This window comes from Mauremys mutica, chromosome 19, assembly GCF_020497125.1.
Source record: "Mauremys mutica isolate MM-2020 ecotype Southern chromosome 19, ASM2049712v1, whole genome shotgun sequence".
Lineage (NCBI taxonomy): Eukaryota > Metazoa > Chordata > Testudines > Geoemydidae > Mauremys > Mauremys mutica.
Window position 1 is genome coordinate 23,760,473 of NC_059090.1, and position 12,834 is coordinate 23,773,306.

General features: G+C 46.7%; 1 protein-coding gene across 6 annotated transcripts in view; it reads right to left on the reverse strand.

Annotated features, from left to right (window-relative positions):
* The window catches only part of SPECC1 (sperm antigen with calponin homology and coiled-coil domains 1), a 191,694-nt gene that overhangs the window by 43,053 nt on the left and 135,807 nt on the right, over positions 1-12,834 (reverse strand). For 5 of the 6 annotated variants that reach the window (XM_044993278.1, XM_044993276.1, XM_044993279.1 and 2 more), the window contains 2 exons: positions 7,490-7,606; positions 3,085-3,144 (listed from right to left, as the gene is read on the reverse strand). In XM_044993278.1, coding sequence (XP_044849213.1) covers positions 3,085-3,144; positions 7,490-7,606 — 177 coding nt within the window. The remainder of the gene's footprint in view (positions 1-3,084; positions 3,145-7,489; positions 7,607-12,834) is intronic. The other variant, XR_006574295.1, reaches the window with a different exon arrangement.

Sequence of the window (12,834 nt, forward strand, 5' to 3'; positions counted from 1 at the left end):
TTACACAGTGCTCCCTCACCTCACCAAAGTGCCTGGGATGTTTTAGAGCAGACAACGGTACTATAATGAACCTGACAGAATGAGTATTCCTCTTAATGTACAAGCAAGTTAGGCAATGACAGTGTCTCACTGATCTGGCTCAAGGGATCATGGCCAGTGACTGCTGGAGAGCTAAGCACCCACTCCTACAAGTTACGTATATACCTCAGAGTATTTTCAGATTTAACAGTCACCACGTATTTTGTCTTCACTAGGTTACTTCTTATCTCCCTAGGCCAAGTTCAGAGTAAAGCCTATTGTAATAAAAGTCTCTTGTGCATTGTTAGGGTAAGAAAACAGAAAGAATCCCTGAATTGGATCTTCACCTCTCAAAGCTAATTTGCCATAATCATACTCGCATGTTTCAGAATTGACGTCTGTAGCCTGATTTGTAACCATCTCTTTTGGTGCGAGATGCCCGGGAGAGTAGCAAGTCCTCACACCCATTTGAAAAGACAGCATTGTGAGGAGCTACCTGAGTGAAACAGTCCTTTTGCCAGGAGAGCTTATTTGTTCAGGGGACTAGTATAAGCTATACCAGCCGAAGAGCTCTTGCCAGCATAGCTGTGTCTCCACTAGGTGGGCTCAGTAGGATAGCCAGACCGGCAAACCCCTTTCTAGTGTGAACAAGGCCTTAGTCGTTGTGTGAAATATTACTCATTCTCAGCTCTGTTGTGCTAGAGCAGTCCCAGTGGCTTCAAGACAGTTGCACCCATATAACTGAAACAAGTACTTGGGCCTCTCTTTAATTAAGCCTCCTCAATTAATGTCCGTCCAGTGCTCTGAAAACATAAAGCACTAGATAAAGGCTAAGTAGTATTAATATCTTCTTAGCTTCACTGCCTTGGGATTTAAGGTTTCTGTGAATTTCTGGAGAAAGTGGCTTTCTGATCTCCAACCTTCTTAGCTGCCCAGAGCAGACGCCAAAATCTTCACATTAGATCTTAATGGAATATGATGGGTCTTGTCTTAGGCACAATACAGAGTGCAGGCTACTGCCAGAAATAACAGGCCATCTATTGGATAAATGTTTATATGTTGGCAAAGGTTTATGGGAGCAAACACCAGCCAAGCCTAATTAATAGAGCTGGTTGGAAAAATTCTGACAAAAGAGTTTTTTGCTGAAATTTACCAATCTGTCATAATTGAAATGTTTCAATTTTGACCTAGTTCCTCCAGAACCCATGCAGTTTCCTGTGAGCTCACCCACCTAGCTCCTTGGCAGCCCAGATTTCCAGTGTCCATGGCCCCAGGGGAGAACACCACTCATGTAGATGGCCCCAGTGCTGGGAACCCCAGGGCTCTAGGCACCCGGCCAGGCAGACTGCCTTGCATTTGGGAACCACAGGGCTTCCAGTCTTATGGCCCCAGGGCAGCCAGCCAGGTGGAATGCCCTAGAATCACGGGACCCAAGGGCTTTCACTTTCAAAGAGAATTTCAAAATTTGTGGGTTTCGTTTCTAATCAGAATGAAACCAGAATTCAAAATCTGAAAATTGGCAAACCCTTACTTGCCTAAATAAAGAATATTAAAAAGGGGCTCGTCTCAGGCAGCTCTGTTTGAATTTGGTTCCTTGGGGATGGCGTGGGAGTGTGGTTAGGAAATCCTTTGATACAAAATTTACACCTCAGAGGAGAGCGCTCAGTACCCTGCCAGCTTGTGCGTTTCACACTGACACATAGCAGAGCCATTCCGAGGACCACACACCTGGGCACACCGGACACTTGAAACGAGACAATTGTGTAATGTGGTTTTCGCCCTTTCAGCTGCGAGAACTTGGTATTCAGGCAACATCCTAGGGGCCTTTCCAGTACCGTGGGGAATGGGGAAGGGTGAATAGCAACGGAAAGGGATGCAGTCTGAAAAGGAAAATAAGTCAAAGGCGCTGTAACTTGCTGAAAGAAACAAGTTACAGCTCATGTCCAGATGCCACAAGGGGCTCTGAGGAACTCTAGTGCATCTTCATTACAAATGAAGGACCCAGTCCTGCATATGCACATATGGGGATATTCTATTTCTGCCTGTGGTCCTAGTGAAATCAGTAGCACTGTGTATGCAGCATTAGGTCCCACCTCACTAGCAGACAATATGGCTGTCTACAGGGACTTCAATAGACCAAAATGACACTGAGGAAATTTCCCTCCCCTGGGTTGGACTTGAGGGAGAGTTGTCACCTTTAAAAAAAATATGTATGCAACCTACCTGCTTGCTTCCTCTCTCACAGCAGAGAACTGCTAAGCTAAAGCCCTTTTTGTATGGGCTGCAGTCGGGAAATTTTGCAAAAATATCCCACTCTTTTACTGGGTCAGCTCCCCCAGTGCCCTCAGCACTGGGATTCTTAGGGTAGACAAGTCTAATGCTAAGGCTCTCATTCAGTTCCAGAATTAATTTAATTAGAGTCTTAAACTGCATAACAGTCAATCAAGGCTATGCATTGGCCTAGTGTATTTGTGAGGCTGATATATTAAATGCACTAAGTAGTGCCAAGGCACAAGCTGATTAGACAGCCAGATGCATCTGATATCCCATAAGGATCTTTTCAATCTGCACTGAAGGATTAATTCTCTATGTATGGTTATTATACTTCAAGTGTCTGCTCCTATGTGCAGACACATGTTTCCAGTTGCTTATTTAGCTCACGAACCCCCTAAAGGTTTAACCTCTGCATATTAATCTCCTTGTTCCACATTTGCTGTCATGCTCTTGGCTCTACCCAAGGCATTTTAGCATTTTCCTTCTGGTTGTTAAACCAGTAATGCAGCCGGTTGAAACATGGATTGGCAGACAGACACGGGGCTTTCCCACACATAGCGGGGGTCACGGCAGGAATGGCTGACTGTAATTAACTTCATATCAGCAGTTATGCCTGCTGGGATGTGCTCCTCATGGTAAGAGCTTTCAGACTAGTGGCCTGGACATTTGGCTGCACTTTTCCTTTATCACTACGTTAATGTTTTTAATGAGACTAAATGGGCTGCATTGTAATGGAGGATTTAACTCTATGCATTCAAACCCCCTTCCCTTCCCCAGCACCCAGGTACTCACCAGACTGGGTTTGATGCCCACACTTTCGGCAGCTTGAAAAGCCAAAAGCAGATTTCTTTTCTGTGAAAATAAGGCAGGAGACACCACTATTAAGCTTAGCACCAAAGCAAGCTCGCTATTCCTGAATCTTGCCATGGGGCTGTGGTGTTGAATTGGTCCAAATGAGAAGATGTATTTGAAAAATGAACAAGTATCAGACTTAAGATCTTCAAACAGACAAGATGTGTCAAGGCTCAAGATGAGAAGAGCCATTCATACTAAGCAACGAGTCTCCAAAACTTAAGAAACCTACAGTCCAACAAACTCATCTGCAGCAAGGTATGTTTTCTCAAAGTTTGCGCGGATCGTTAGAGTGGTGTTTCTGTAACGAGCTGACATGACCTGAAAAATCAGAGAGAATTTTCTGTTTTGAGGGAATTCTGCTTATAACTGATCTTTTCGCCCTTTCTTTGTAATTAAGAATGTCCTCATGCCAACAGTCTCTCTGTCTCTGAAGAGTTCATCTACTGATGTTGAAGCAACAATCCACCGTTTGTAACAATCAGGGCCGGCTCCAGGCACCAGCGAACAAGCAGGTGCTTGGGGTGGCCAATAGGAAGGGGCGGCACGTCCTGGTGTTCGGCGGCGGGTCCCTCAGTCCCTCTCGGACCGAAGGGCCTGCCGCCGAATTGCTGCCGAGGAATGAAGTGGTCCGGTTAAGCTGCTGCCAAAGTGCCACCGATTGTGGCTTTTTTTTTTCTTTTTCTTTTTCCCCCCTCCTTTGCCGCTTGGGGTGGCAAAAAAGCCTGAGCCGGCCCTGGTAACAATGGAACTTGTTCTTGTGAAATTGATTATGGTGCCTCAAGGAGAAGATTGTGGTTTCAGATGGATAAATGTGCTGTAGCAATAAAGGCTGAGAAGTGAGGGTCAGAACCAGCTAACAAACAAGGCAATGGTGGCTCAGTTTAAGGCATCAGTGGCTAGATAGTGCAATTCCACTGGGACTGTGTGGTGGTGGGCAATTTATAGAGAACTTCTGAATTGGGAATAATAACCTTGTTGATTTCCTGGGTGAGAAATATCTCAAAGCACCAGGAGTGTTGCTGAACACAGGGTCAGAGACAGAAAGATCAAGAGAGGGAAAATTCATCTTCATGAAAATAGTTCTTATTTATCTCTGTAGAAAAGGCAGGTGGGAGGACAACATTATTAGAAATGGGCCTAAAAAACCCAAGGTACAATACAATCTTGGGGGAAATTCAGATCTAGTTCTCCAATTCTCAGCTGAGCCCTATCCTTATTATCTATCAAACCAAACAGCCCAAATGTCAGAAAGCCTATAATCCAGAGCTGGACTTTGTGGCTTAGGTCCATCTTTAAATTTCACTGTGATTAATAATTATTACATGGATTTCTAAAGTGTCCATCCCTGCAGTGTCTGGGCTTTCAGATCACAATGCTATTTTACTGCAGTACGTACCATGTTTCAGACACTGTTCAAACAGATGACACGTGATTTGCTTGAAGAGACCACAGGAAAGCTTTTGCTCCTGGGGCCGTCCCCGCAGTGTCTGACTAATCCTTTCCTCAGGCGGGTGTCTTGCCCTTGTTCTCTCACTCTCTCTGGTTTTGCTTGATGGAAAGTTCAAACCCAAGCAGGAAAGTGAAAGACTTTGGGTAGATTCTGATAAGACAGAGTCATTCCCTGTGGTTTCGTTGTCATCTACAGCCTGGAAAGTGTGTGTGTGGGGGATAGGAAGGCAGGGGGAACCTGTCGTCTCTAATCCCCTGTCTGATCAAATAAAACCTCTCCTTTCCTGAGATGAGCTAATGTTGGCTGACTCCCAGCTGGGCAAGGTGCTTGTGGTTTTTACCACCTCTCTCTACAACATGCTCAGCTGTAATTTTCCCGTCTGAGAAGATGACAAACTGTTAGCAGGCCCCGCAGCACCTCCCACCTCCCACAGGAGGTGCTGCTGCTGTTGCACTAACTTATTCTTCCCCTCCTCCCATGTACAGTTTGCAGCTAACCATCATCGGCCTAAGTGGAAATCTTGAACCCAGGTTTCCCACATGGCAGCATGTGGTACTACCTCAGCCTGTAGCTTTATCTGCTAGGGGACACTCTGATAAAAGCTATTCTCCAGTTGAACTGTACTAGGTGCTTGGACCATGTCTTGGTTAATGTACTTTTTGCTCCTATTACACCAGTCACCATAAAGAAAATCCTTAGCACCTTCTGCTCCCCCCTGCCTGCTCGTTACAGTTAATGGGCGTGCTCTCTGTGGCCAATGGAACAACGCAGCTGAAATATGTATAATGAAAGCACATCTAGCACCTGCCCACACTACGGCCTAGGAGACTTATAGCTTGGTTTCTCTGACAAAGCAAGAATCTTACACATCCATAGCACATAGCCAAGTCCTAGATATATAACAATGCTCTTGGGATTTGCCACAGAACACCCTTTGCAGTTTGTATCTGCTTCAGTCCTTTCAAAGGAGTAATGGACCCTCTCCAGTTTCTGTCAGATTTGCTAATGGCCAATTCCCTGTTAATTTGGCTTTGCTCCTACACTTTTGTGCCTGGGAGCATTCCTTCTTTCATAATGAAAGGAGCCTGAGCAGTCTTCCTCCAGGAGTCTCCTCTACTCCTCCCACACAGGTAATAAAGCTCATCTGCTATCTAGCCATTTCAGTGTTTTTCCACCTCATGACATGCTCTCCCTCCCAGCAAAGGGTTTTCTCAAATAAGGGCTGTCCAAAGGGCAGGTAAAGCCTTTGAAAAACAAAGAGCTGGTATCACTTGGTTAGCTCTTTTCAAAGCTCTCTGGGCTAAATCCTGACACTGGGCACACTGGGGCTTTGTCTTCACTGGCAGGAAAAAGTTTGTTTTTAAACAGGTGTTAGCTAATTTGTTAAAACCCTAGTGCAGACAATGGAATTGGTATGCACGGTACGCCTAGGCTTTCCCTACCTGTTGTGTCAGTAATATATTTACAGCTGAAAGGTCTGAGACAGAGGGAAAGAGAAAGTGGGATGTGATGCAGGAATGTGTTGAAATTAGTGTTGCCAACTTTCTGATTGCAGAAAACCTAACACCCTTGCCCCGGCCCCTTCCCCAAGGCCCTGCTCCCACTCATTCTATCCCCCCTCCCTCTGTCACACGCTCTCCCCCATGCTCGCTCACTCACTCATTTTCATCAGGCTGGGGCAGGGGTATGGGAGAGGGTGAGGGCTCCGGCTGGGGATGCAGGAGGAGGCTCTAGGTTGGGGCATGAGAGGGGGTTTGGGCTCCAGGTGGCACTTACCTCATGTGGCTCCCAGAAGTGGCTGGCATGTCTCTCTGTCTCCTAGGTGGAGGCATGCCCAGGGGCCTCTGCCCGCTGCCCCCATCAGCAGGTGCCGCCCCCTCAGCCCCCATTGGCTGCTGTTTCCAGCCAATGGGAGCTGTGGAGCCAGTGCTGGAGGCAGTATCTGTGTACGGGGACAACACACGGAACCCCCCTGGCCACCCTTTTGCCTAGGAGCTGGAAGGACACGCCGGCTGTTTCCGGGAGCCGCACAGAGCCGGCCTCTGCGGCCAACTGGACTTTTAGTGGCCCCGTCAGCTGTGCTGATCAGAGCCACCAGGGTCACCTTTCAACCGGGCATGCTGGTTGAAAACCGGACGCCTAGCAATCCTAGTTGAAATGCTTTCTCTTTTTGACATGCTGTTTTCCCAGCAGCTTCACTGAGTGATCTCTTCGCTGCACTGAGTCAGTATGGTAATGCTCACACCCTGTGTCATTGGAGGGGAGGAGGCACAGGGGTAGAGCAGAAAAACAGATCACTAACTGGAAAGCAATGTCCAAAATTCCCAGCTTGACAATAAGCACTCTCTTTCCAACAGATTATTTCACTTTAAGGCTGAAACTCCATAGAAATCCTGGAGGACCAAAATATGCAGCTCAATTACCAAAACACTTTGTCCTCTGAGGCACCTGGGTTCTTTACCAGTAACCAGAAGGGAGCCGCCTCCCTAGAGTCACACTCTTAGGACAGTAGGAGCAATGGAAGGTGTTTGTAGGAGCCTTTCAAGGGCGCACTTTTCTTCTTCATGAGAGCATGCAACACTCACTGGATTTAGCCACCCGGCAGCCAGACCTTAGGCAGGATTTAACCTGTTGGCGCACCCTCTCCTTGCCACTACTCTTCCCCTCCTCCTGTTTTTTTCTTATTTTTTTTTTTAGGGTTTTAATTAATTTATTTGCTCTCCCTTTTGTTTTGGTTCTCCCCACCTATTCATTGTATCTGTCTGAACGCTATGAATTTTATGCCAGGTCTGCAGCACATCCCCACAGCGGAAGGCCTTCCCTGGGAATCCTCCTGCTGCCGATTGAGAATCAACGCGAAGCATGATCAAGAGCAGAGCTAGCAAGACTTACTTTATCCTGGCCATTGAGCTCCTGGTATGGAATGTGTGCAGGCAGGTAGGTGTGGAGAAGCGCGCAGAAGGCCAGCCCATCGCTCCAGCTGCTGCTGAAGTTGGTAATGTCTATGTTCTGTGGGAGGAAACAACAAAACCATTACTGAGTGGTGCTAACGTCAGGCAATGGCCCGAGTGAACAGCCCTTGTAGCCAGTGAAGCAGGGCAGAGCCAGCAACAACATAGATACAGAACATGAGGGATAACAGGTGGCTAGAAAGACTTTCTCTGAGCTCTGAAGGTACTAAATTCTGTCCAGCTGAGTGCTGCATGAAGCTCCAGGTAAGTGGCTAAGGCCTTCTTGTAGCCATCCTTATGTGCAGCTGGGGGAGACTACAGGCTTCCTGGGTCAAGATGGAGCGCTGATGCTGGAGCCCAGAAGGCTACTAGGGGCTGCGTTGCGGAATTCTCTGGGCTGCATCTGGCCTGCAGGCTGCACCTCGCCTAAATTTCTTGAACTGTCCCTTCGTGGGGCATTGCCAGTCTCCGTTTACTACAGAAACATTGCGTTACTTTTTCATTTTTTTGCTCTGTTCTATATCAGCACTGGGCAGATGAGGAATCCAGGTGGCTGGTTTCTAACACCTGGGCGGAGCTTTGTTAAGAGTTAAGCTGGTCCCACATCTGACCCCAAACCAGGGAAATACCTGCTGCTTTCCAGAAGGTGAGAAATGCCTTGTGCAGCATGAACCTTGGCTGGGGTTTTGATCCCTGCCCTGTCAGGAGGAAGGAATTGTTTCAGGCCTGTCTGTATAATGGGCTGGCTCAGCTGCATCCCGTGCACCCCCTCACGGCCTAGGACCAGTCTCCTCTTGGACTGTTCAAAGAAACCTCACTTCAGGCTTTTTCTTGGTCAAAAAATATTGCTCCTTGGAGACTGAGTTTATTAATAGAAAAGAAACAAAACTGTTACTAAAACTGAGCTCCCCAAAACAAAACCCATTCATAAAGCCACACAAGCCAAGGTTTCTCTTCCTCCTTCAAGGCCTTGCTGCCTGGGGCCTCTGCAGTCCCTCGCCTGCCTGGTCGGGGTCTCTACCTCCCTCCCTGGAGAGTTTTCCTCACTTTCAGCGTAGTCTGCCACAGTTTCCTGAGCTTTCCCCCTTCAGTGAAGCCTCCTGCTACTCTCTGCAGGGCAGTCACCCCAGTGAGCGTGGCTCAGTCTATCCAGGGTTGGCTACCTCCAGCCCACAAGGGGTGAGACACCCTGTTATAGTGACCTTGTTGCAACAGCTCAGACACAATTTCTCCGACACGTAAAATTGAAAGTCACCAATATTGAAAAACACTATTTTGTAATCAGTTACAAGTTGCCTTGTAATAGGGATGCCTAGTGGGGAGATGGAGTTGATGAACAGTGAGTTGGGATAGCTAGTGCATTTGACCACCACACCTTCCCAGCCTACTTCCCAGCCCCGTGCTTTAGTGAGGATGTGTGATAACTGCTAAAAGGCAGCTCAGTGTGGTAGCATAAAGGGTCATCAATGGATGAAATACCAAGCTAGTTCTTAAGCCCTAAATAAATAACATACTTGTTCATTTAGCACAAGGCTGCACAAACTTGGCAACAAGAAAGGCTACATTGGCAACGCTCCATGAGCTGGGCAGATGTAGCTAATTTACATACAAGCAAGCATTCATGTAAATGTGCATCTTCATATTCGGCACCTCCAGCTCAGGGTCACGGAGTACTTTACAAAGGTGAATAAAACATTACCTTCTGTGAACAGATGGGGAAACCGAGGCAGAGTTTAAGTGATTTATCCAAGGTCACACAGAGACAACAGCAGTTAGGAATACAGCGTAGGTCTCCTGACTCTCCCTCTCCTGAGCTAACCTAGTTCTTACAGCAAGAGATCAGTCTCCCTAGAACACTAGTCACCAAAATAAATACGACCTTCCCGCTAACGCAAAGCTACACCAAGAGCAATAAAAGATCCTGGTGAAATGTAGAAAACTGACACAGACCTTTAGGCCTCAACTTGTTTAATAAAATAGTAGTTTCCATCTAGTCTGACGTCCTGCATAACACAGCCCATAGAACTTCCCTACGATCATTCCTAGAGCAGATAGTTTAGAAAAACATCGATTCCAGATCCAAACCCTGAATTCCTACTCTTGGTATTATTGGTGGCTACTGGCATTTTAATAACCACATCAGCTATGCCTACTCTGAGTAGGTCTAGAGGACATGCTGGTTGAGAAGTGTGTGCACTGGCACTCCTACCATTTCTAGTGCCAGTGAAGCTGCACTGATCGTAGCAATAGTGGGAAAAAGAGGAAAAAAATCTAATACAGACACAGCTTTATTCACTGAGGCAGGGCTTTGCAGCTGTGCTCCGGCTTCAGCTCCAGCTTCAGCTCCAGCTCCACTGCTCCGGAGCTGCTCCGCACTCCAGGCTCTGCTCCAAAGCCCTGCATTGAGGTGTGCCTGCCTTCCCCCTTTTCCCAGAAGGTGTGACAAGATGCTGTTCACCCCTGATACTGTAACCTAACGGAAGGTGGCACAACACAGGGAGATTGAGCCCTACTGGGGAAAACTGGAGGCTTTTAAATTGTGTGTTGGCTGGGCTCAAGGCCCAAGCAGCCTGTGGTTGATGGGTACAGATTATAGGGATTATGGAAACAGACAGGAACCCTTTAAAAGAGACAAACCAAATAAGAGCTCTAAAACACAAAGGCCTTAGCAGACACAGAGTACACTGGGCTGGAGAAGGGCCAGGGAAAAAAGATTCTCTGAAGGGCCTTTTTCTCAGGCATAATTGCAGTTGAAAGCGTTTGTGGTTTAGGGCTGAACATGAGAGCAGGATGACCCTACTAAACCTCTTGGTGCCACTGCTGTAGCCACAGTGGCCTGCTAAAGAATGCTCATCTCTAAGCTTGGCTTCTTGAATTCTAAAATGACAACAACAAAAAACACAGTGGCTGGCTGTTGAAATTGTAATGATGCTGAAAAGAAAGTAACAGCTCTGGATGTTCATTGCAGGGTATGAGATGCTTCCAGTATACTAAAGCAGTGTCTCTCTGGATCACCCTGTCTCACATTGCAGCAGGTGTACAGTTCTCATAGACCATTCCAATCAAACAACCCTTGCACTGAAGCTCTGCAGAACCTTGACACACAGACTCTATGACCCCTAATATTCTTTATTTAACTGTTTTTCAGCCACCTCCCAGTCACACACAAGAGATGGATCCCAATACTCCTATCATGCTGAAGATGACACACACACAGTCAGACCCACTGACGCAGACACCAAGTCTTTTAGTATAAACTCTTCACTTATGGTGCCCCACTTATTATCCCACCTGGAATCTGTGCCAGCCTGTCCAATTGCTGGATGGCTGACTGTGATTAATACATTTAACAAAATAAGACTTCAACTGCACTTTAAAAATACCTATACTTTTATTAATAAGATGGCTTCTGATTGGCTGAAGCAAATCTATATCAGCTCTGTAATCCAACCAGAATGCAGGTCTCCAGTAGCACAAGGAGTAGCTATCACTGCACCGCAGCCAGCAGCCACATGATATAAGTAGTAATGGACATCAGTCAATTGAGATAACAGAAATAAAGACCTAGCAGTTGAACACTGTACAAGATCAATGTCTTGGCTTTGAAAATAAATGTCTTGGCTTTGCTTGAGCATTAAAGTAGCAGCAGGAGACCATTATCCTGTAACAATGTTATATTCCCAGACTCCAAACCTTAATGAAGAGTGAGTTAATTGTGTTAAGGAGTTGGGTGAGATTGGATTGCCCTGCTTTCCTGCGTCTTTCAGAGAAACCAGTTGCATGTTATCCACCAATTTACAGTTACCTGAGAGAGAGATTTACTGCTCCAGTCACTGAAAGCTGCTTGCTTTCAGACATGGAGGCCACTTGCACCACCAAGTACACTGTCACTGATTTATAAGGTTCTTGTTTTATAGCAGTGTTTAGTGACAGAGGGTGGAGACAATGCTTTTCTTATCCCAACGGTCCGGAAAGTGGACACAAACAAGCTCTGCAATTCTCAAGTCATGCTTTAATACTCCTCTGCATACAGCAACTTGGGCCTCAGTAGATTGCAAGATTACAGTCGTTCAAGGGAAATGGTGGAAAGCCTATTGCTTGAGAAATTTCAAACTAGATTGGACAACATAGTAGTAAATGTACTGTAGGAAACTCTCCTATATTGGCCGGGTGATAGACAAGATGACCTGGCATATATATATTTTCCACCTCTAACTTCTACAATGCTATGAGGACAATGCCTGGACACCTTCCTTTAGGGTGCTGCTGTCCCCTTTGCACATTGAAGATCATTGGAAACTAAATCCATTAGTGCAGGGTGTGTCACCTACCAGCAGAATTTCTAGCACGGACTAAAAACTAACCCAAGACAGATCCGCAACAAACTTTCTTCTGGAGACCAGTTTGTATGAAACGAAAAGAGACTGTCTGAAATATTCCATTCCTGTATCTGGTTCAGGTTTTGCTAACAGAAATACCAACTGAGAAGCCACTAGGAGATGGATCTCTGCCCTCTGATCCAGCAGCTGGGCCTCCTCCCTGGAGAACTGGAAACCCCAGACCCAGCAACTTCCACCTTTATGTCCAAAATCTCACTTGCAGCCATGCAGGATTGGGATATGGACCTGGAGCTTGGGATAATGCTTTGGACAGAAATGAGTGGAATGGTGGGATTTTGCTTTTCTGGAAGGGTTTTGAATGTGAAATCAGAAGAGACCTCGGGGGGAGAAATATGCAGAGATCTGACCTGTCCAATTTTTTTGATGTTCCAAGCTATAAAAACAGCTGTGCAACAGATGGGGAGGGCAGATGAGGGGAGGCTGGTCAGCTGGGAGCCTCTGGAAAAGCAGACATTCCCACGTCACCTACCAAAGCGGAGAGTGTACTCCCTGATACTCCCCCCCCCCCACCACACACACATGCAGAGAAAATCTGGCATGTTACCCCCATATGCTCCAGACTCTGCTTCTGACAGACGTTCAGGATCAGGGAGGAGACAACAGTGGGAAAGACACATTTTTATCTCAAACATCAACCTTAACCTTTGCTGGTGAAGGCTGGAGTGACATCGGGGAACTCAGAAGACATCAGGGAGTCCGGGGGAAGACAGAGACTCCCCCACCCCTATGTGGATTACTGTTCTAACTAAGCAGTGGGGAAAAGGAGAATCCCAGTTGCAATAAGCTTCTGATGCATCTTTTCAGGTGAGAGGAAACCCTCTGAAACCAGCCTAAGGATCACAGCCAGCACACAGGACAGAGGCTGCCTGAATGAGACTTGCCATTC